General features: G+C 42.2%; 3 protein-coding genes across 3 annotated transcripts; all 3 read left to right on the plus strand.

Moving 5' to 3' along the window:
• The first annotated feature begins 9920 nt into the window (after positions 1–9920).
• Positions 9921–10307, plus strand: LOC147488394 (uncharacterized). Its single transcript, XM_086574363.1, has one exon. It carries the CDS (start codon positions 9921–9923, stop codon positions 10305–10307), a length of 387 nt encoding a protein of 128 aa, XP_086430489.1.
• Positions 10308–11100: 793 nt separating this feature from the next.
• Positions 11101–12507, plus strand: LOC147488395 (uncharacterized). The gene is made up of 2 exons (XM_086574365.1): positions 11101–11338; positions 11441–12507. The coding sequence occupies exons 1-2, from the start codon at positions 11101–11103 to the stop codon at positions 12505–12507; spliced, it is 1305 nt and encodes a 434-aa protein (XP_086430491.1).
• Positions 12508–13278: 771 nt separating this feature from the next.
• LOC147488396 (uncharacterized) lies at positions 13279–13698 on the plus strand. The gene has a single exon (XM_086574366.1). It carries the CDS (start codon positions 13279–13281, stop codon positions 13696–13698), a length of 420 nt encoding a protein of 139 aa, XP_086430492.1.
• Positions 13699–20588: the final 6890 nt, after the last annotated feature.

Raw genomic sequence — 20588 nt, forward strand, 5'->3', positions numbered from 1 at the left:
ACAAGAGCAGTACCTTCACATACATGAAGAACAGTACTAGCATCTCCAGGTGCGTCTAACACTGTTGCACCTTGAGCCCCACGTTCTGGTTCCTCCTGTAAAGCAAGGTATTTCTGCTCCAGATCGTTGTAGTCTTTGGCCAGCTCGGTCGCCTCTCTGAACAGAGTCTCATAGGTGTCCTTCGCCGCCTTGGCTGCAACTGTTGCCTTCTCCATGTACCTAGTGTACAGTGCAACCTCGTCATTCGCTTCCTCCAGCCCCCTTGCCGTGACCATTTTCTCCAGAGCGACCTGATCATGCTGCTTCTTCAGTTCGACAAAATTGGCTTGGATCGAGACTTGAACGGAACGAACGTTCTCCAGTTCTTCCTTCATCTTTTCTCGTTCGCCCTTTTTAGCCTCAACGATCAGGGCCAGCTCTTTCAGTTTCTGGTACCCAGATAATACCTACAAAACAACAACACGCTTACACATCAACGTACCATTCTGTATACATAAAGCAAAAAGCCAAATAACACAAACGCTTACTAGATAATACCCACGATCCATCGTCCTCACATTTTCAACAAGGTCTCCTATGGCATCCAGGTTCTGACGATCTCCATCAAGAGCAATGCTATCCAGCAACTAGCTCACTATAGGAGCTGACTGGAAGCTACAATCAGTGGTCAACACGTACCGAGTCTCACCAGTGTCAGGATCAACATAGGGGGCCCAAGCGCACCACCACCCTTGCCAGAACCAGTCTTGGCACCAACCTTACTCGAACCCTTTTCTTTGCCTTTACCAGTAGGCGGAGCAACAACAACAACAATACTATCTTTCTCCTTTTCGAGGGAGTTCAGATCCACATCACTCAAGTCAACCCTTTGGAACGACCTACCCCAGGAACTCGAACCACCATCAGTTTGCCCAATCGTCCTCTCAACAGGTTGCTAACTCGAGTCCCCCTTCATCATGCCCTCCAGACGAGCCACCTTAGCTGCCCTATCATCATCAGCACCAGCTTTCCTCTTTAACAAACTTCCCGGTACACGAACTGGCACACTAAATTCGTCTATATCCACCAGAGCAGGCCCACGCCTCTGGGAGTATTCCCGGGAAGACGGTTCAGAACCAGGGTGGTGACCCTTCCCACCAGAATGCTTGGTCACACCACCATAACCCCCAGGGGTCCCACTGCCACCTACAGGCCTCACCACCCCACTTCGGCTCTTGTTCCTAGCCTCCCTGGTTATAATGCCACTCTCTTCCCTCTCCATTACAAGTTCGGTAGAAGATTCACTGTCAACTTGACCATGAGCTTTTTTCTTCTGACTCCTCCTCTTCAACCTTATATGATGACCTCCCTTCTCCACAAAGTTGGTTGTTACCTTGGGCAACTTCTCCCGCTTCTCAGAACGTCTAAACTTAGCAAACTTCTCAATCACACCACGGTTCAATCGCCGGAAAATAACGACTTTTGCAAAACAAAGAACACCGACGTCAATTCAGTACAACAAGTATTACTCAACATACAACAAAGGACACCAAAACATACCAGAAAATTGCAAACCCTAGTTTGCACTCCAAACCCACCAGCACAAAAATCTCCAATTAACAGCAATGACCTCCTCTCCCAAGGCTCGTTACTCACACCATCCAGAACGCTCGACTTCTTTGTCCGTGTCTGCAAATTGAAATTATTGGCACGAGATCGCTTCATAGCGAAGTACTCAAGAATATCAGCAACCTCAATATGGTACTCCCTGCTATTGTTCAATAGATCGAACACTCTAAGCAACCACTAGGTGTTGCTAATGAACTGGCACTACACTTTCTTACAAAAGTTCAAAAAATTGCAAGTAAGTTTTGAGAACAGTATCCTCATACCAGCTCATAACTGCCCCTCACAGACAACTACCCCAAAACCTAGTGGTATGTAACAGTTGCTAAACACGTTTGCATCCTCCCCCAGTTCGTGTATCTCCAGGTCGCGTACATGTATATCATAAGCTTCCCTTAACTTTATAAAAGCTTTCATAGCACGCCTATCTATTACCCTAGGCGGTAAACCACTAGAAGATGACGAAAACCTACTACTAGAATTGCTCGCCACAGCGACCACAGAGTCATAACCATCTTCTTCAACTTCCTCACTCAGTGAAACCTCTCGAATCTCATTAGATTGAGTATTATCTGAATCAGACATACTTCCTCTTCTTTCACAAATTACCAACAACAACTAACAACTACAAACGACCTCACAACACAACAAAAAAGCAACAGAAAATCGAAAAACAAAAATGGCAGAGAAAAAGAGACTAACCTTATGCTCTCGTTCTCAATAGGTTGCAAAGTGGTGAACCCTACAGTTCTCCAGGCGTATGTCGCAAGCCACCGGTTTGTTTCCCAAAGAAGTTAAATCATTATATTAAGCTCTAATGCGACACGTCGCTCCACAAAATGAGGCGGTTAGCTGGCGACCCTTCAAATCAACCGTCTCACTTGTCATCCATATGCCAACTTAAATCTCTTACTAGATCGCTACACAATAACAAACGACCTGCTGAGAGGGGGCTGTGTAAGGGAGTAATATAAACTTCAAGTAACATTAAGCACTTGTCCAGCACACCAGGATAGTAATACTCATCTATGCGTCCAGGTCGCTCAAGATTAATTACTCTATGGTCATGCGACCTCGTCAACACTTAGAATGCCACCCACACAGAAAGTCCACGTCCAGAACGACAAGCGTCCAGAATGCTCATATTGTCCATCACTTTAACAACTAGTAACGTATGGCCTGGCTATCACTTTAAAGACCGGAGCTGCAGTTGCGCTCGCCATTACTCCACTATAAGACACCTTTATAACTCTTTAAGTGCCATCAAGTCTAGAATTTGACTGGACGCGAGAAAGGGGGAGGCGTGAACACCCTCACCTATATAAAGAAGAGGAGGAACTACGTCTGACCTAATTCAAGTTCCCCCCCAAAGAGAGAACTTGATATGTAGGAAGTTCGTCCATACGAACTCGGTCAATTCAATCCAATCATCCCAATCCCTTAATCAAGCCTACATTTGTAAGGAGAACCAAAAACATCCTTTATAGAAGCTATCAACAACAAACTAGTTTAACCCTTAAAGATTTGAATTTTCTACCAACAAAGTATTTAACAACTCTCCAAGCAATAACCCAAGATCAACAATATCAATATAAACAAGCATAATGAGACTATGTAAAGAACAAACATACACAAGACGATGATTTATCGTGGTTCGACAATGTGCCTACGTCCACTCGGTGAGATTAATGATTTACTAGATGAATAAGATAGAGGAATATAAGAGGAGCTCTAACTTCACTCACTAAGAATGATTTCTCACTAACACTCACAAAGAATGTTCTCTCTCAAATCTCTCTTTTGTTTTAGGTTTAGTTCTTTCAAGTTTCTCACAAAGAAAAACTTAGTTCCAACTATCTCACAAAGAAAAAGTTAAGTTAGGTTAAAACTAGAACTCTTCTTTTTATAATGGACTGAAATTTCAGTTCAAAAAACACAATCTCGATTTACTGGAGAAATTTTGAAATTTGGTGTGTAGAGGCTAGGGCGCGTGCGCGCCTTGGGCAAGGCATATTGGAGTGCGTGCGCCCTCTTCTTCACCAACTTCCAGTACTATTGTTTCATGGAAAAGAAAAAAAAACCTAACCTCTTTTCCACGTCATGGGTGCATGCGCCCCTTAGGCAGGGCATATGTGAGTGCTTGCGCCTCCTCTTCTCTTCAAATGAAACAGTACTAAACAGCCAAAACTACATTCTCCACCTCGATGAAGTTTTAACACATAAACTTGAGCTGAACATAAGATCTACCAAGAATCACTAGTCTTCAAACCATATCGCGAACTCGATGTCAATTGCCCCGAAGGACTTTGCCCACAAAGAGGCATACCCACGAAGAGCCACCCACAAAGAGTCATGCCCACAAAGAGCAATAATGTCCACAAAGGGTTATCTTCATAGAGAGTCATGCTCACAAAGAGCAATAATACCCACAAAAGGCCATGCCTACGAAGGGCATCAATCAACAATATAAGAAGTGGAGTGACTCCACCCAATGTTGGAACTCAACTGCATAGAGAACCTTCTACAACCCAAAGCCCTCTTGCCCTTAGGCAATGAAACAATTTCCTAAGTACAAAACTTGTCACGAGCCTCCACCATTTTCTGCATATCCACCGACCAATCTTTGCAATGACCATCTCTAACAACTTCTTTGAAGTTGTTTGATTTATCACCCTCGATATTCAGTGCGTAGGCAACCGAGTCCGATCAACCATAATGCTTCATTGGCTTATCATGCCCATACTTTGTAATTTGTTTCACACTTCTCTTTGGCTTAGACCTAGACAAAGCTTGTTGCTCAGGTTGTTTTAGCTTTACTTCTTGTTGAATAGTTCTTTCATTAAGAACCTTACTCTCTATAGCATCTTCTAACGCTTCCCTCTCAATCACTTGAGATTCTATAGAATTACCACTATCTCCAGCCTTCTCCGACCTGCTAAAATGTAGCACCAAAGTCTCATCAAAGGTAACCTCACTGCTGACCAGGAACTTGTGGTTCTCAAGACACCACAATCTGTATTCCTTTCCTCCCTTTGCATAGCTGAATAATATAGCTTTCTTAGGTTTAGAATCAAGCTTACTATCCTTCATGTGGTAGTAAGCACTAGATCCAAACCTGTGCAAAGTATCATAATCAGCTAATTTCCCTGTCAACACCTCATAAGGTGTTTTGCAGTCTATCGCCGGAACTGGTGATCTATTATACAAGTAACAATCCATGGCCACTGCATCTGCCCAGAACTCTTTGCTAAAATTGGCATTGGAAAGCAAACACCTAGCTTTTTCAAGCAACGTGCGATTCATTCTTTCTGCTAATCCATTGTCTTGCGGCGTGCCCCTCACTGTCCAGTGTCTAGCAATATAATGTTGTTCACAAAACTTCTTGAAAGGACCATAGGTATACTCAGTACCATTATCAGACCTCAACCATTGCATTTCTCAACCATTGCTTTCCACCTTTTAAATACATTGAAAACTTCATCCTTGGACTTCAAGATATATACCCACACATAGCGTGTATAATCATCGATGAAAGAGACATAATACCGGTTACCCCCTTAGAAGCCACTCTAGAAGGTCCCTACACATCCGAATGCACATAATCCAGGATGCCTCTCGTCTTGTGCTTGCTTGTACCGAACTTGACTCTGCACTGCTTGCCATAGACACAATGCTCATAGAATTCCATACTTAGTTTCTCCAAGTTTTTCAGTAGCCCTCGCTTGCACAACTCAGAAAATTCTCTTTGGCTCATATGCCCAAGGCGCATATGCCACAATTTTGTGCACTCAGAATTATCACCACATGTACCCACAGCTACATCGCCTATCACTGTACTACCCAACAAAGTATACAAGTTTCCATACCTTTGACCCTTCATAATGAGTAAAGAGCCACTAATAATCTTTAGGACTCCACCATTTCCCACAAACTTGTGACTTTTGGAATCCAAGGTACCTAGAGAAATGAGGTTCTTCTTTAATTCAAGAACATGCTTCACATCGGTTAAAGTCCTCACCACACCATCATGCATCTTGACCCGTATAGTTCCAATCCCTACCGTCTTACAAGCAACGTTATTACCCATCAAAATAGAACCTCCACTTAAGTTCACATATGTAGCAAACCACTTTCTATTTGGACACATGTGGTAGAAACTCCCGAAATCAAGAATCCACTTTTAGGTCATGTGGTCGTTTTGTGTAGACACCAAAAGACTAATCATCCCCATCGAAGTCGGAAGCATGACTTGCTTCACTAACGTCATAATTCTCCAACTTACCGCTCATCTTGTTACTCTTTTTCGGGCTAGGGCAATCACTTAGATAATGCCTCTTTTTCTTGCAATTGTAGCATCATACATGTTTTAAAAGGCTTTTAGAACTACCCTTCCACTTGCTTGTGGAAGTATTCTCATTCGACCTCACTCTTGCCGTCAACAAACTAGTTTAACCCTTAAAGATTTGAACTAGTTTAACCCTTAAAGATTTGAACTTTCTACTAACAAAGTATTTAGCAACTCTCCATGCAACAACCCAAGATCAACAATATCAACATAAACAAGCATGAAGAGACTATGTAAAGAACAAACATATACAAGACGATAATTTATCGTGGTTTGGCAATGTGTCTATGTCCACACGGCGAGATTAATGATTTACTAGATGAACAAGATAGATGATTACAAGAGGAGCTCTTACTTCACTCACTAAGAATGATTTCTCACTAACACAACAAAGAATGTTCTATCTCAAATCTCTTTTTTGTTCTAGGTTTAGTTCTCTCAAGTTTCTCACAAAGAAAAACTTAGTTCCAACTATCTCACAAAGAAAAAGTTAAGTTAGGTCAAAACCCGAACTCTTCTTTATATAGTGGGATAAAATTTCAGTGTAAAAATCACAATCTCGATTTACTAGAGAAATTTTGGAACTTGGTGTGTAGAGGCTAGGGCGGGTGCGCGCCTTAGGCAAGGCATATTATAGCGCGCGCGCGCCCTTTTCTTGACCAACTTCCAGTATTGTTGTTTTGCGAAAAAGAGAAAAAAAACGAACTTCTTTTCCACGGCATGGGCGTGTGCGCGCCCTTTTCTCTTCAAACGAAATAGTACTAAACAGCCAAAACAACATTTAGACTTTCAATACATATTATGTCTTTTCCCCCCAAAGCCTTAGCTTTACAAGTTTGGCATTGTACTCGCACACGTAATGAGTCACTAATGAAACCACAGTCTGAAGTCTGAACTTGCAACATCATCCCTTTTTTTTTTCCAAATAAGCTAGGGTTAAGGCAGACCCCCACATGTTATATTGCAAAAAGTTAAACCTTACAAATCCTCCCTAAGAGTTAGGTCATTAAAAGGAGGTACACAAAGACACAACCATAACTACAGGCTTCAACCCTAACATACTTAAGATAGTACACTGACCATGCTACATTCGAAGCTAAAAAAACAGAGATAGTAGTTCTACTTTCTCGTCATGATTTCCTTAACAATCTTAGGATGATCTTTCCTAACGTGATTCTGCGCTTTCTCGTAGCTGCAAAAGAATCCTTTGCAAGCGCAACACACATAAGTATTAAGTCCCAAGGTATCATCCCAAAACTCTTTGGTGTAGTCCTCAAGATGTCTCATCTTTTTGTTTTTCATTAGCGACTTTACCTTCTTCATCATTGTAAGCGTAGGCTCTATTTCTCCTGATGCACGCTCTTGAATCCTTTTGCTTCTTTTTGGCTTCATAGTAGTCCATTGATTTTGATCCTCATGCCTTGATGAGCTCTTAGGCAAAACAAGTGTTGGGCCTACTTTATCTCTGAAGAACTCAGTTTCATTCTCTGAGATATCATCCTCTTTTCCTGTTCAAACTTCTCTCACTTTTTCTTTTGTTTTATCCTCTTCTTCAACTGCTCATGGTTATTGGGTTGACCACCAAATTTTTGCGGGATTGCACAAAGAAACAATGGTAGTGCAAAACTTCTATTTCTCTAAAGAACCACGCTGAAATATGGTGGTTGACTTGGCGGGGAATGAATGCCCAAACCACAAAAATTTAGTGGTGTTGTACCGATGAATATAAAATGCACAACACCAATTCGAAACTACAACTCAACAAAAATGTAGTTGTTTTGTCGTTATTGTTTATGGCTGAGAGAATTCAATCCAAATTCTGAGTGTAAAAAGAAGAACTCGGACTGAAGGAGAAAGAAGGAAAAAGTAAAAGTGAAAGAGGAAAATGTAGGGGTCATATTTGTGACATGGGATATCATTGGTGGAGAATGGACTGTATGCAGAATAGGGAAGAGAAGACAGGGTGTAGCGGATCAGATCCGCGGAACCATAACCGTCGAGAACTGCGGTGAATGTCTTGGGTGGCAAGTGGGCTGTAGGTAGAGTAGGGAGGATACTAGATGGTGCACCAGATAAGAGCCACAGAATCCTAACTGCCGAGAACTGCGGTGAAAGTAGAGGGACAGGTGGCGAGATAGGAGACATAGGATGATAGGGGATGGACGAACGAGAGAGAGCGGTTAGAAAGCGGGGAAGATATAAAGATAGAAGAGGAAGAGAGGGAGAAAAGAAAAGAAGAGGAAGGGAAAAAGAGAGAACAGAGAGAAGAGTGAAGTGTAAGGAAAGAATACCAGTAATCTTTTAGGTTGTAATAAGTGGAGATACATTTGGCGCTGTTTGTGGGGAGCAGAGGAGAGAAAATGGCCACCGTAGCGAAAAAAGGAGTGGGAAGACCAAAGAAAACAGTGGTTAGAGAGGTTGCAGAGGAAACCGAGAGTGTCGAGGTTGAAGGGGTGGGGGAGGAAGAGGTGTCAGATGTGGCGGCAGATGCCACCAGGCTTCTTCAAGAGGAGATTGTTAGGTTGAGAAATGAGAATGACGAACTAAGAAAGGAAAGGGAAACCACACAGGGGGAAATGGACAGAGCAGATCACCAAGGCAGCGAAAGGGAAGGCGAGACTGAGGAACATCCACCACCGGACGCAAAACAAACTGCCGGTCTCACACTAGAGATGGTTCAGGCCATGATTGAGAAGGATAGAGAGGTGAATCGCATTGCAGACAAGACGAGCCAGAGCGCTGCGTAGAAGGAGGTAGCAAGCCTCAGCAAGAATCCGCTGGCAGATTCGATATGGAACTCGGAAGTGCCTAAGAGGTTCTCTCAGCCTAGATTTGATGGTATGATGGGAAGGGAGACCCAACTGATCACTTGCACCATTTTCGACAATAAATGCTGTTATGGCAGGAAAATAAGTATGATGAGCTTCGCTGTATGATGTTCCCCGCCAGTCTTAAGGGGGGAGCCTCAGATTGGTACTACAGGTTGGCTTCCCGAAGCATCAAAAGGTTCAAAGAGTTGGAGCGCGCATTTGTTGACCACTTCATACATCAGAAAAGAAGGGTGTTTGATATCGCGACCCTGTTTAACATAAAACAAAGGTCCGCGGACTCATTGAGAGAGTTTTTGTGTAGGTTCAAAGAGGAGACGTTGCGAGTGGAAAACTTGGATGAACATACAGCAGTCATAGCTTTCCAACACGGCTTGAGATCGGGAACTAGAGTTCAGTAGTTAGTGTCCAAGATCGAAATCACTTCTTTGCATGTTCTGTATCCAAAGGTAGAGAAATACATACGATACAAGGACATAATGCAGAGGAATGCGAAGGAAAAAAAGAGATCGGGGAAGGCAATGCAGACTGTGGACATAGATGAACGCAAGGGAAAAAGTAAGGTAGAAGAAAAAGAGAGAGGAGTGTATAGAAGGGAAAGTCGTGGTCCGGAGAGGACGGGGGACCGAGGCAGAAGGGATATCCGAGAAAGGAAACCATATCGCAAAATGGAGCAGACTCCGCTCAATAGGCCTCTAGAGGAAATCTTGCCTCTAATTAAGGGGAAACAATATTTTAAGGGTCCACCAGTGGAAGTAGAAGGGAAACCATTCTGTGCATATCATCAAATCAGGAATCATGCAACTAATGAATGTTACGCCTTGAAGTGATTGGTGGAGAGAATGATTGAAAAGGGGATGCTCAGGGAGTTTGTGGCAGAGGTTCATCAAGAGGAGAGGGTGCCAGCACCAACTAGAATTCTAGGTACCATCAATGTAAACTTCAGCAGAGAAGCCCTGGGAAGAAATGCACACAGAGAAAAAATGAGAGAGACAGCGAGCCTATAACAGGTGAATGAGGTGGTGAGCATACTGCGGTTAGTTCGAGGAACTACAAGGGATGAGGAAAGCATAATGTTCACCTCAAAAGACTTGGAGTCAGTAATTTAACCGCACGAGAATGCATTGGTGATTACTATAGCGATGGGCAATTATCTGATAAAAAGGGTGTTGGTAGACTGCGAAAGTTCAGTGGACTTGTTGTTTAAGGGGGCCATAGAGGAGATGAACATCGTTAGAGATCAGTTGAAAGCTCCTCAAAACAATCTGTATGGGTTCAATAGCAGTATGACAGAGCCCATGGGAGAATTGGTGTTACCAGTTACAGCAGGCCCGACAACGGTATTCACTAGATTTATGGTGGTGGATTCTAGTTCTCAATACAATGCCATTCTAGGGAGAAGATGGATCCATGAAATGAAGGCTATCCCGTCAACCTTTTATCAAGTGATCCGCTTCCCTACAAATGGGGGTACATATGAGATATGGGGGATCAAGTGGCAGTGCAAAACATCCATCAGGTTACAGTAAAAAGTATGGTTTGCGGCACAATGGGGGAGGGTCGTCACACGAACCAGGATCAACATAGCAATTACAGGAGGCAGTGGTCGCGAAAGTGTACAAGCCTTTGCCGGGACCTAAAACATTGGATGAGATGGAGGTAGTGAACATTGGGGTAGGAGATGAGGAAAAGTTTACCTCAGTGGGAGCTGAATTGCCAGAGGAATGGAAGTGTAAGCTGGTGCAGTTTTTAACAGAAAATGCAGACATATTTGCATGGGTAATTGAGGATATCATGGGTTTAGACCCAGAGTATGCATGTCATCATTTGCACAGGAATGAAGATGCTAAGCCGGTAAGACAAAGAATGAGAAGCATAAGGCCCAAATTTGCGGAAGGGATTCGCGAAAAGGTGATATGACTGAAAGGGGCAGGAATAATCAGGGAAGTTGAGTTTATGGAATGGTCGTCAAATGTGGTCGCAGTATTGAAAAAGAATGGCAAGGTTTGAATGTGTGGCGACTTCACAGATGTAAACAAGGAATGCCCGAAAGATTGTTACCCTATGCCCCGGGTGGATGAGTTAGTAGATAGAACAGTAGGTTTCAAGGTGTTTTCCTTCATGGATGCCTCGATGGGATACAATCAGGTCGCAATGTTCGGGCTAGATCAGGAGAAAACCACCTTTGTGGTGGAGGGTGGTACCTATTGTTACACCAGGATGCCTTTCGACTTAAAAAATGTAGGGGCTACCTTTCAGTGGTTGGGAGAAAAGATGTTTGAAGGCAAGATTTGAAAGGGGATTGAAATATACATTGACGACATGGTGGAAAAAAGTATGATGGAGAAAGAGCACCTAGAAGGCCTCCATGAGACTTTTGCCATACTGCGCATGCATAAGCTGAAACTCAACCCCGAGAAGTGCACATTTGGGGTAACGTCAGGGAAGTTTCTGGGCTACATAGTCACCCATCGCAGCATAGAGGCGAATCCAGAGCAAATTCGATCTTTGGTTGAAATGCCGTCCCCGCAGAATGTGAAGGAAGTACAAAGGCTGGCGGGCAGAGTCGCGGCACTTAATAGATTCATTTCCAAATCTTCGGATTAATGTCGGCCTCTATACCGCTTACTGAGGAAAACTCCTGATTTCCATTGGACCGCAGAATGCGAAGGAGTATTTCAAGAGTTGAAAGGTTACCTAGGGAAGGCACCCTTGCTATCGTGGCCGGAACAGGGCGAAAAGTTGTATTTGTATCTGGGTGTTAGCGAGTACGCGATAAGTTCAGTTCTCGTGAGGGTGATCGACAAGATAGAAAAGCCAGTTTACTTTCAAAGCAAAACCCTACTGGATGCGGAGACCCGGTACAGCAGGATTGAGAAGTATGCTTTGGCTTTGATATTTTTAGCTCTCAAGTTGAAACCTTACTTCGAAGCTCATTCTGTGGTGGTAGTAACAAATTTGCCTCTCAAACAAGCGTTGAAGGCCGAGAAGTCAAGTAGAATGCTGAAATGGGCAGTATTACTCAGTTCTTATGAGATCACATACCAAATCAGGACGGCAGAGAAGGCACAAGCCATGGCTGAGTTTCTGGCTGAATTTCCGGCAGAGGATCCTACTTTGGGAGAGGAAATGGTAATGGAATCTGAAGGGGAGGTCAGCCGCGACCCTTTGGATCCTTGGGATATGCGCAATGGGTGGAGAGTTTTCATGGACGGTTATGCTACGGATACAGGAAATGGAATTGGGGTTGTGTTGGTGACTCCTGAGAACAATCGCTTTGAGCTATCTATGAAACTGGGGTTCGCGGCTTCAAATAATGAGTCTGAATATGAAGCTATAATAGCTGGATTAGACTTGGCCAAAGATTTGGGGGTGAATGAGTTGTCTGTTTTCTCAGATTCCAATTTGGTAATTTGTCAAGTGAATGGAGGGTTTGCGGCTCGCTACCCCAGGATGGCGAGGTACCTTGAGGTCCTACAGCGAAGGGCAAGCAAGTTCCACAAAATAAAGTTTGCCCACCTAGGCCGCGGAGAGAATAGACACGCCGATACTTTAGCTTATGTGGCGGTGGTTCTTCCTGGTTTAGAGGGTCGGTCTATTGAAGTTAGAGTATTGAGTAAGCCTAGTACATCAAATGAGGATCAGGTTTGCCTCACCACAGAGAGGGATCAAGGTTGGATGGAACCGATAAAGACTTTTTTGAGGGGAGTAAAGATAGAGAATAAATAGGAGAGGTGAAGAATGGAACAGCTGAGTCAGAGGTACACATTGCTGGACGGTGACCTATATAGGAGAAATTTTACCAGACCGTTGTTAAAATGTATAGGTCCGCGGCAGGCGCAGGAGGTTCTTGCGGAGGTTCACGAAGGAGATTGCGGGAGTCATTCCGCAGGACGAACTACTACCCACAGGTTGATATCACAAGGGTATTTTTGGCACCATATGAAGAGAGATGCCACAGAGTACGCCAAGAAATGTGAGAAATGTCAAAGGTTTGCACCGTTCATACATTCACTAGCTGAGCCATTGTACAATGTGTTTAGCCTTTGGCCGTTCTCCATGTGGGGACTGGATATTGTAGGGCCTCTACCCATGGCGAGCACAAAAAGGAGATTTATGTTGGCCGCTATTGATTATTTTACCAAATGGGTAGAGGGTGTGGCTTTGCAACAGGTTAAGGAAGAGAACGTGAATTTTTTTTTATGGGAGAATATCATCTGTAGGTTCGGGCTGCCACATATGATCATTGCGGATAATGGAACTCAATTTACTGGGGGAAAAGTGCGGGAGTTTCTTCAGGCGTTCAGGGTGAAGCAGTGGTTCTCAACCCCCTACAATCTTGAGAGGAATTGACAAGCGGAGGCATCAAACAAAATCATAATGGATAACTTAAAGAAAAAATTGGAGAGTCGAAAAGGAGCATGGGCGGACGAATTGAATCACGTGTTATGGGCTTATCGTACCACACCGCGAACCTTTACTAAGGAATCGCCATTCTCAATGGCATACGGAGTAGAAGCAGTCATACCTGTGGAGATGATAGAGAAAACGACAAGAACCGGAGCTGTGGAGTTGGGAATGAATGCGAGGATCTTAACCACGAAATTGAATCTCATAGAGGAAAAAAGAAAAATAGCGCGCATACAACTGGAGGAATACCATCGAAAGTTGCAGCAACAGTATGATAAGAGAGTGAAGCCGCAAACTTTCAAGGTTGGGGATTTGGTGTTACGACGTGTTACTCTGGCCACTAAGAAAGAAAATGAAGGTAAACTGGGTCCCAACTGGGAGGGACCATATATCGTGACGGAGAAGGGTACTTCTGGAACTTACAGGTTACAGACTTCATCAGGAGAAAAGATAGAGAAACCATGGAATATCAGAATGTTGAAAAAATTCCATAATGGAAGCATTCTTTAGTTAATTTTGTTTCTATTGTCATGGAGTAAGATCAGACTTACTTTTGAATGATATCTTGTCATTTGATTGTTATATCCTTGAAATAAAAAGAGTTTGTTTATTCCAATGATGGCAAGGGTATTGAATGAAGAATATCAACATGGGGGCAAAGTAAGTTGCCCCCTAAAGCTTTACAGCTGAATAAAGACAGCGGAGGGGCAAAATGAGTTGCCGAAATCAACTAAAAGGGCAAAGTGAGTTGCCCTAGGGATTCAACCAACCCAACCAACCCCGGCGACTATATGTCCAAATCAACATGGAGTTTGAGTTAAGGCTTCACAACCAACCAAAGACAGCGGGCGGGGGGGGTGGTGGGGACGAGCCCTTCGCGGACTATATGTCCAAATCAACATGGGGGCAAATTAAGTTGCCCCTAAGGCTTCACAGCCTACCAAAGATAGCAGGGGGGATGAGCCCTTCGCGGACTATATGTCCAAATCAACATGGGGGCAAATTGAGTTGCCCTTAAGGCTTTACATCCTACCAAAGATAACGGGGGGATGAGCCCTTCGCGGCCTATATGTCCAAATCGACATGGGGGCAAATTGAGTTGTCTCTAAGGCTTCACAGCTTACCAAAATAGCGGGGGGGACGAGCCCTTCGCGGACTATATGTCCAAATCAACATAGGCAAATTGAGTTGCCCCTAAGGCTTCACAGCCTACCAAAGACAGCTGGAAGGACGAGCCCTTCGCGGACTATATGTCCAAATCAACATGGGGGCAAATTGAGTTGCCCCTAAGGAATTGCAAGGAGAAGAGATAAGCGAAGCCAAAGTCCAACTTTTGTAATGGGAATTAAAAAGCATCGTCCTATGCAAATTTGATTGAGGAAGTAATGAAGGTGGTTTATACTACGAAAGGAGATGAAAATAATAGATAGATAACATTTGTGGGAGTACCTGCTGGGCAAACCTAGAAAAATAGGCATAACATGCACATACACAAATTTCAAAGTATACTGTCAAAAGAAGAAACAAAATAACGACAAGTACAGAATTACATTTCCCAACAATTCACTGCTGCCCTTCAACCCCCTCCTGCTGGGAAGAAACCTCAGCCGCCTCCACCGCGGTGATAGAGTCAACATCCACATCGATGGGGGAGGTGATCGTGTTGGAAGTACCGACGGGAAGCACTGGGCGAGCAACCTCAGGTACAGCGAGAGAGGGTGAGGTAATTTGAGTATCAGGGACTTGGACTAGAGGTGGAATGGGGACTAAACGACCAGCCGCAGCAAGCTCTTTAAGTTGGATCTTCAGTTCGCGAGCAATCTTCTTCTCAGCTAGGAGTCTGAAGTGATCTGTCGCATCCTTCACAGCTTGGTCCACTGCGGCCTGAGTGGCGAGTCTCTCTGCCTCCCTTTGGCTCTCCATTTTGGAGGTGATTCCTGCTACGTAATCTTGGTGCTTGTCCTCAGCTTGCTGAAGAGCTTTTTGGGCCTTCACAACAACAATTCGAAGCTCATCACGGTCCTTCTCCAACTGGGCATACTTAATTTTCCAACCGCTGGGGCCATTGATCTCCTGTTTCACGACCTCCAGAAAGTCCAAGGTGTTGGTGAGGCCGCGCACCACATAACCGATGTCCAAACTCATCTAAAGAAATACACGTTAGAAACGAGTATAAGGGAAAGGGAAAGAGCGGAAAGAGAACTTTAATGATACCTTTTCCCAGCCAGTATAGATGGATGCTTGGTGAGAGGCGAATGAACCTGAGTCACCGTATGCTTGGTCTTTGGGAAGATGAGAGCTATAAAACAAAGACGCCGCGACAGCGGGGTTGTCCAGGGCTGAATCGCGTATGTTTATATCGCGGTCTCGAGCTTTAAATTGCGGGTGCCATATCTCCACAGCACCAGAAGAAGGAGGGACTGATGTATGGTGTTCCTTTCCAGGGCGGCGAGAGGGAGCTGTGGACCGCGGTGCGTGAGTTGGTGGTTCTGATGGAGGAGGAGCAGCTGTCCGGGCTTTTTTTGCTAGAGGGCTCTTCGCCAAGAACTCGATGGGCTCATCGCCCGAAATTGTCCCGAGTTTGAGTTTGCAAGAGGCCATGTCAGCGACAGGAACAGAAGAGGGGTGAGCAAAATCGTCTTCCTAATCCGCTAAAGCAGAGTAGGAAGAGGGGGCGGTATCTGTAGGGGGAGGGCGGGATTGAGTGGCGGCTTTAGAGTGGGAGATCTTGGTGGTGTAGCCGAATGACCGATGAGCTTTGCGTTTTCTTTTTGGGGAGGGAGAGGATTTGGGTTTGCATTCTTTGGGTGGTGGCAATCGGTAGAGTGGACCTTGGAACTTCCCTATGTCTTTAAGAGAGGGGTCAAGCAAAAGAGGGTTGCCTTTGTCATGGTCTATGCCGAGAACCTCACACTGGTTGCTCCCTAGATCCCGGAGTCCTTGAAAAATGTCAGAAAAGATGCCGTTGTAGAATTGAGATCTAGAATCGGGTTTCCAACCTGGGCCACAGAAAGAAGACACATTAAAAACAAGGTTATGCAAAAGATTTGGGATTCAAAGGGTTTTACTTACCACTTGTAAGGAAATTGAGATGCCTTAGAGAAACTTCTGAAGGGAGGTCCACGGAAATAAAACTTCCAGACACATCCAATGGATAATGATGCCACACCTTGTCAGAAGTTGTAATGCGGAGAACAAAAAACTTCTTCTGCGGACGTGTACAAAAGGATTGGTACCCTACACTTCCAAATTTGGTGTTTTTTTTCAAATAAAAATGAGCAATTATGTCGCGGAGTTGGATTTTAGGAGTGTGGATTTCATTGTAATGGTTAGCGGCGTACATAACTCGCCAGAAGTTACCTATGCCTTGACAAGGTGAAATATTGAAATGGTTGCATACCTCGATATCGATAAGAGTTAAGGGGAAATGCAAGCCGGCCGCTATCTGACAAACAGTCGCGATAAGACAGCCTGACCGCGGTTTTACTAAGTGGGGAAAATGGGTGATGCCAGTCACGTGCTCTAGTAACACGTCATCTGGGATGCAGAGATTGCGTTTAATCTCCTTGCTTAAAAAACCGGTACATTAAAACCCCCTCAAATCCTAACCACTCACAAAACCTCCCTGTTTTTTTGAAAATAATAAGTTGACAAAAATACCCCCTACTTAACAGACCCGTGAACCTGTGAATCCTTGTATTTTCTCTCTTCCTTCTCTTTAGCTTTTTAGATCTGAAATTTCTTCTCCTACAAATCTAAATTCACATAGTTAAGATGGCAAAACAAAAGAAAATAATGGTTGAATCACCAACAAAAACTATGAAAGCAATAAAAGAGAAAATGGCAAAACAAAAGAAAAAAATGGTTGAATCACCAACAAAAACTATGAAAGCAACAAAAGAGAAAATGAAGAACTCTACAATCTCGAAAAAAGCTGAAAATCCAAAAAAAAATAATAAAAAAAAATTCAAACTTTCAAGTTCTAGAAAAGATGGAGATGAAATTGAGAAGATGACTGCTCCAAAAACTTCGGCGAACAAACTAAATCCGGTGAGAATCTTCAACCTTTAATCATATTTCTATAAATTTGTATGAAAAAAATGAATTTTCATATGCTTGTAAATACGAATTTACGTTTGTTTAGTGATTTTACTATGTATTTTCTAGTTTTCATAGTTTTGCAATTTCATTATGCATTTTTATGTTTGTGTAGTAGTTATACTATGCATTTTTATATTTTCATAGTAGTTTTTACTCTGCATTCTTAATTTTTATTGTGCTTGTTTTTTCATGTTTGTGTAATGTGTGGTGGTAGTTTTACTCTGCATTTTTAAATTTGTGTAGTAGTTTTACTATGCATTCTTAAATTTGCATAGTAGCTTTATTCTGCATTTTCATGTTTGTGTTGTAGTTTTACTCTGCATTTTTAAATTTGCGTAATAGTTTTACTATGCATTCTTAAATTTGCATAGTAGCTTTATTCTGCATTTTCATGTTTGTGTTGTAGTTTTACTCTGCATTTTTAAATTTGCATAGTAGTTTTACTATGCATTCTTAAATTTGCATAGTAGCTTTACTCTGCATTTTCATGTTAGTGGACACTAGACAGACAAAAATATGGCGGGTTTCTCATTAGTAGGCTAGCAATGACTTAGGTCTTAGACTAGTAAGGCTACAAACGAAATTCTGATCCACTATGTTCCAGTCCAAATCCTCTCTCTCTCGATCGATCGAACGAGAACCCTACAATTTCAAGCCTCGTTTACTCCAATTTCCAGTGAGATATCCACCAAAACAAGTTCTCTTTTGGGAGGGGTACTATGAAGTCCACAATTTCAAGTTTAGTTTTCGGTGTTTGTAGAAGTCTTGGAATGAAATACTATGAAGTCCTTTGGTACACTCATGTTAGTTAAACTGGAAAGAAGCCAATAAAGCCATCCAAAAACTGATGTTGTTTTATGATGTTATGTTTTATCCTTTGTGGGATCTATCTATTATGTGGTTGTGTGCATATTACATTGTATAAATGATTGGCCATCTCTGGGTTCGATTATTAAAGATTGTTTAGTCCATTGTAGTTTTATTCTGCAATCTTAAATTTTCATAGTAGTTTCACTCTGCATTCTTAAATTTGCGTAGTAATACATTTATGCATTTTAAAGTTTGCCTAGATGATATTTGTTATTAATTGGTTTTCTCTCATTATAACAGAATGTAAACAAGAAGAAGGTGTACAAGATATTTAGAGCTTCCGCAGTAACTCTACTGGGTCATGTGCAAGATTTTAAGGCAACTCTTAGAGATGACCATATTGCGAAGCTGAAAGAAACACCATTTGGAAAGTTGTTTATGGTGTTTCACAATGGTACAATCACCAAGACAATGTTAGAGAAGCACATACACTACACATAATCAAAGTCTTACAAGCATACTCAAAGAAAATGCGAAAATTCAAATTCGGAAAAAATAAGTTGGTAGAACTGACTCAAAGCTATTATTTTTGGCCAGGAAAGATAGTGTTATTCCAGTCGAGAACCATCCTAACTCGGGAGTGTTCGATTATGATGTACTATTACTGTTAATATGTTGGAATTGTTTAGTATTCATATTCCGACCACAAACTTTGAAAATCAAAAACAAGTTGAAGATAATTAACAAAAGAGAATTCAATTTCTAAATCTTTTCTAATGTTGGAGTTGTTTAGTACTACTACTATGCATTTTTAAGTTTGGATAGTACCAATCTAGCTAATGTTATATGATTAGTTTAGTTGATTACAATGGTAATACATGAGTTGTATCCGTTATTCATCTTCGTGTATGAAAATAAATGCAGTCAAATGTCGAAAAAAAATTAGAAAAAAGGAAGAAAATGTTATTGTTAATCTTCTCATCTTTTCAGTAACCATTTTCTAGAACAAACTATTCACATGTACATACAAATTTGCATAATTTAAACTAGTATGAAAATACAAATTTTCATATGTAAATATAACTTTACATAGTTTAACTAGTATGAAAATATGTGTTTTCATATGTAAATATAAAATTGCATAGGTTAACTACTATGAAAATATAAACTTTTGTACGCTATTTCAAATTTACAGACATGTTCAGTTTCAAAAACTACTATGCAAATGATATTTTTCGTATGTAAAAAAAAAAAATCATGTTAACCAACTACGTAAACATAAATTTTCACAAGAAAAATCAGAAGTCATGCTTGTTCAGATTTAAAAATTTGGTACAGTGCCGATTGCTAGTTCAATTGCGGCTTGCGCTTTTTATTTTCCTCTTGCAACACCACTGCTTTCATTCATTTTCTTGTTTCATATTTTTATTGGTTTCTTGATTGTATTCATGCAATTATTTTTCTCTTGGGCATTTCCACAAATATGCAATGAGCATATTCAACTTCTCCCCCACCTTGAATATATACCACTCAAATTTATACCTATAAAATATGGTTATCCATGAACCCATTTTCTATCACAAGAAATCGGTGTTCTTTTTTTAGTGTAACGAAGAATCTTTGCTTTTATTGGAAAAAGGAGTTCTTCTTTGAATGTTCTTGATTTAATGAAAAGGGTAGAATAGGAAACCAAAAATTTAAGGGGATAAAAATGAGACTGCAAATTGCTTATAATTTGGAAAGCCAGGAGTTTATTTGGCAAGGTCTAAATAATAGGGAGGTTCTACGGATACGTTCGTGACTAAGGAGTTTATACATAACCAGAATGTATTGAGGGGGCTGAGGCCCATTTCTTAATCTGGGATGCCATAGGCGGTTTTAACTGCTTCTAGATTAAGGCGGCGGTAATATGATGGTGGGGGAGGAAGAGAAGCCTTCCTCCTTGATGTAGATGGTACAACGGCTGGGTTGGCAGAACTAGAGGCCGGAGAGTCCGACCTGTTCGCCGTGGAGTGGCTAGATCTAGATGGAGAGGCACCGGATCCATCGGATCTGGTGGTGGAGGTATCCACCGAATCAGATCCAGACATAACACAATAGACACTAAGATGGATCAAGTGAAACAGTGGGGAAGAATACAAACTATGAGAAAAGGAGAGAGTGCGGAAACAGTACCGAAAATTGAGTATAGCAAATAACGAGCGGAGAGAAAGTGAAAAACAAACCTAAGATGCAACAACTTTGCCAAGGTGATGAAATGACCAAAAAAGAGACGCAAGAGGTGCAAGAAGAAACCTGGAGATAGAGGAACAGCGGGAAGAAGTTGAAGAGGTTGGAGAAGAGGAAAAATGGAGGAATGAAGATAAAAAGGAACGAGGGGTTTTGAGGAAAGTGAAAGGTTTGGGCGGGATTGTAGAGACAAGGGTTAAAAGGTAATTGCAAAGAAAGGAACCAGGGGAAATGTGACGCATGGGGCCTCGGTAATTGAA

The sequence above is a fragment of the Coptis chinensis genome, chromosome 7, assembly GCF_015680905.1.
Source record: "Coptis chinensis isolate HL-2020 chromosome 7, ASM1568090v1, whole genome shotgun sequence".
Classification (NCBI taxonomy): Eukaryota; Viridiplantae; Streptophyta; class Magnoliopsida; order Ranunculales; family Ranunculaceae; genus Coptis; species Coptis chinensis.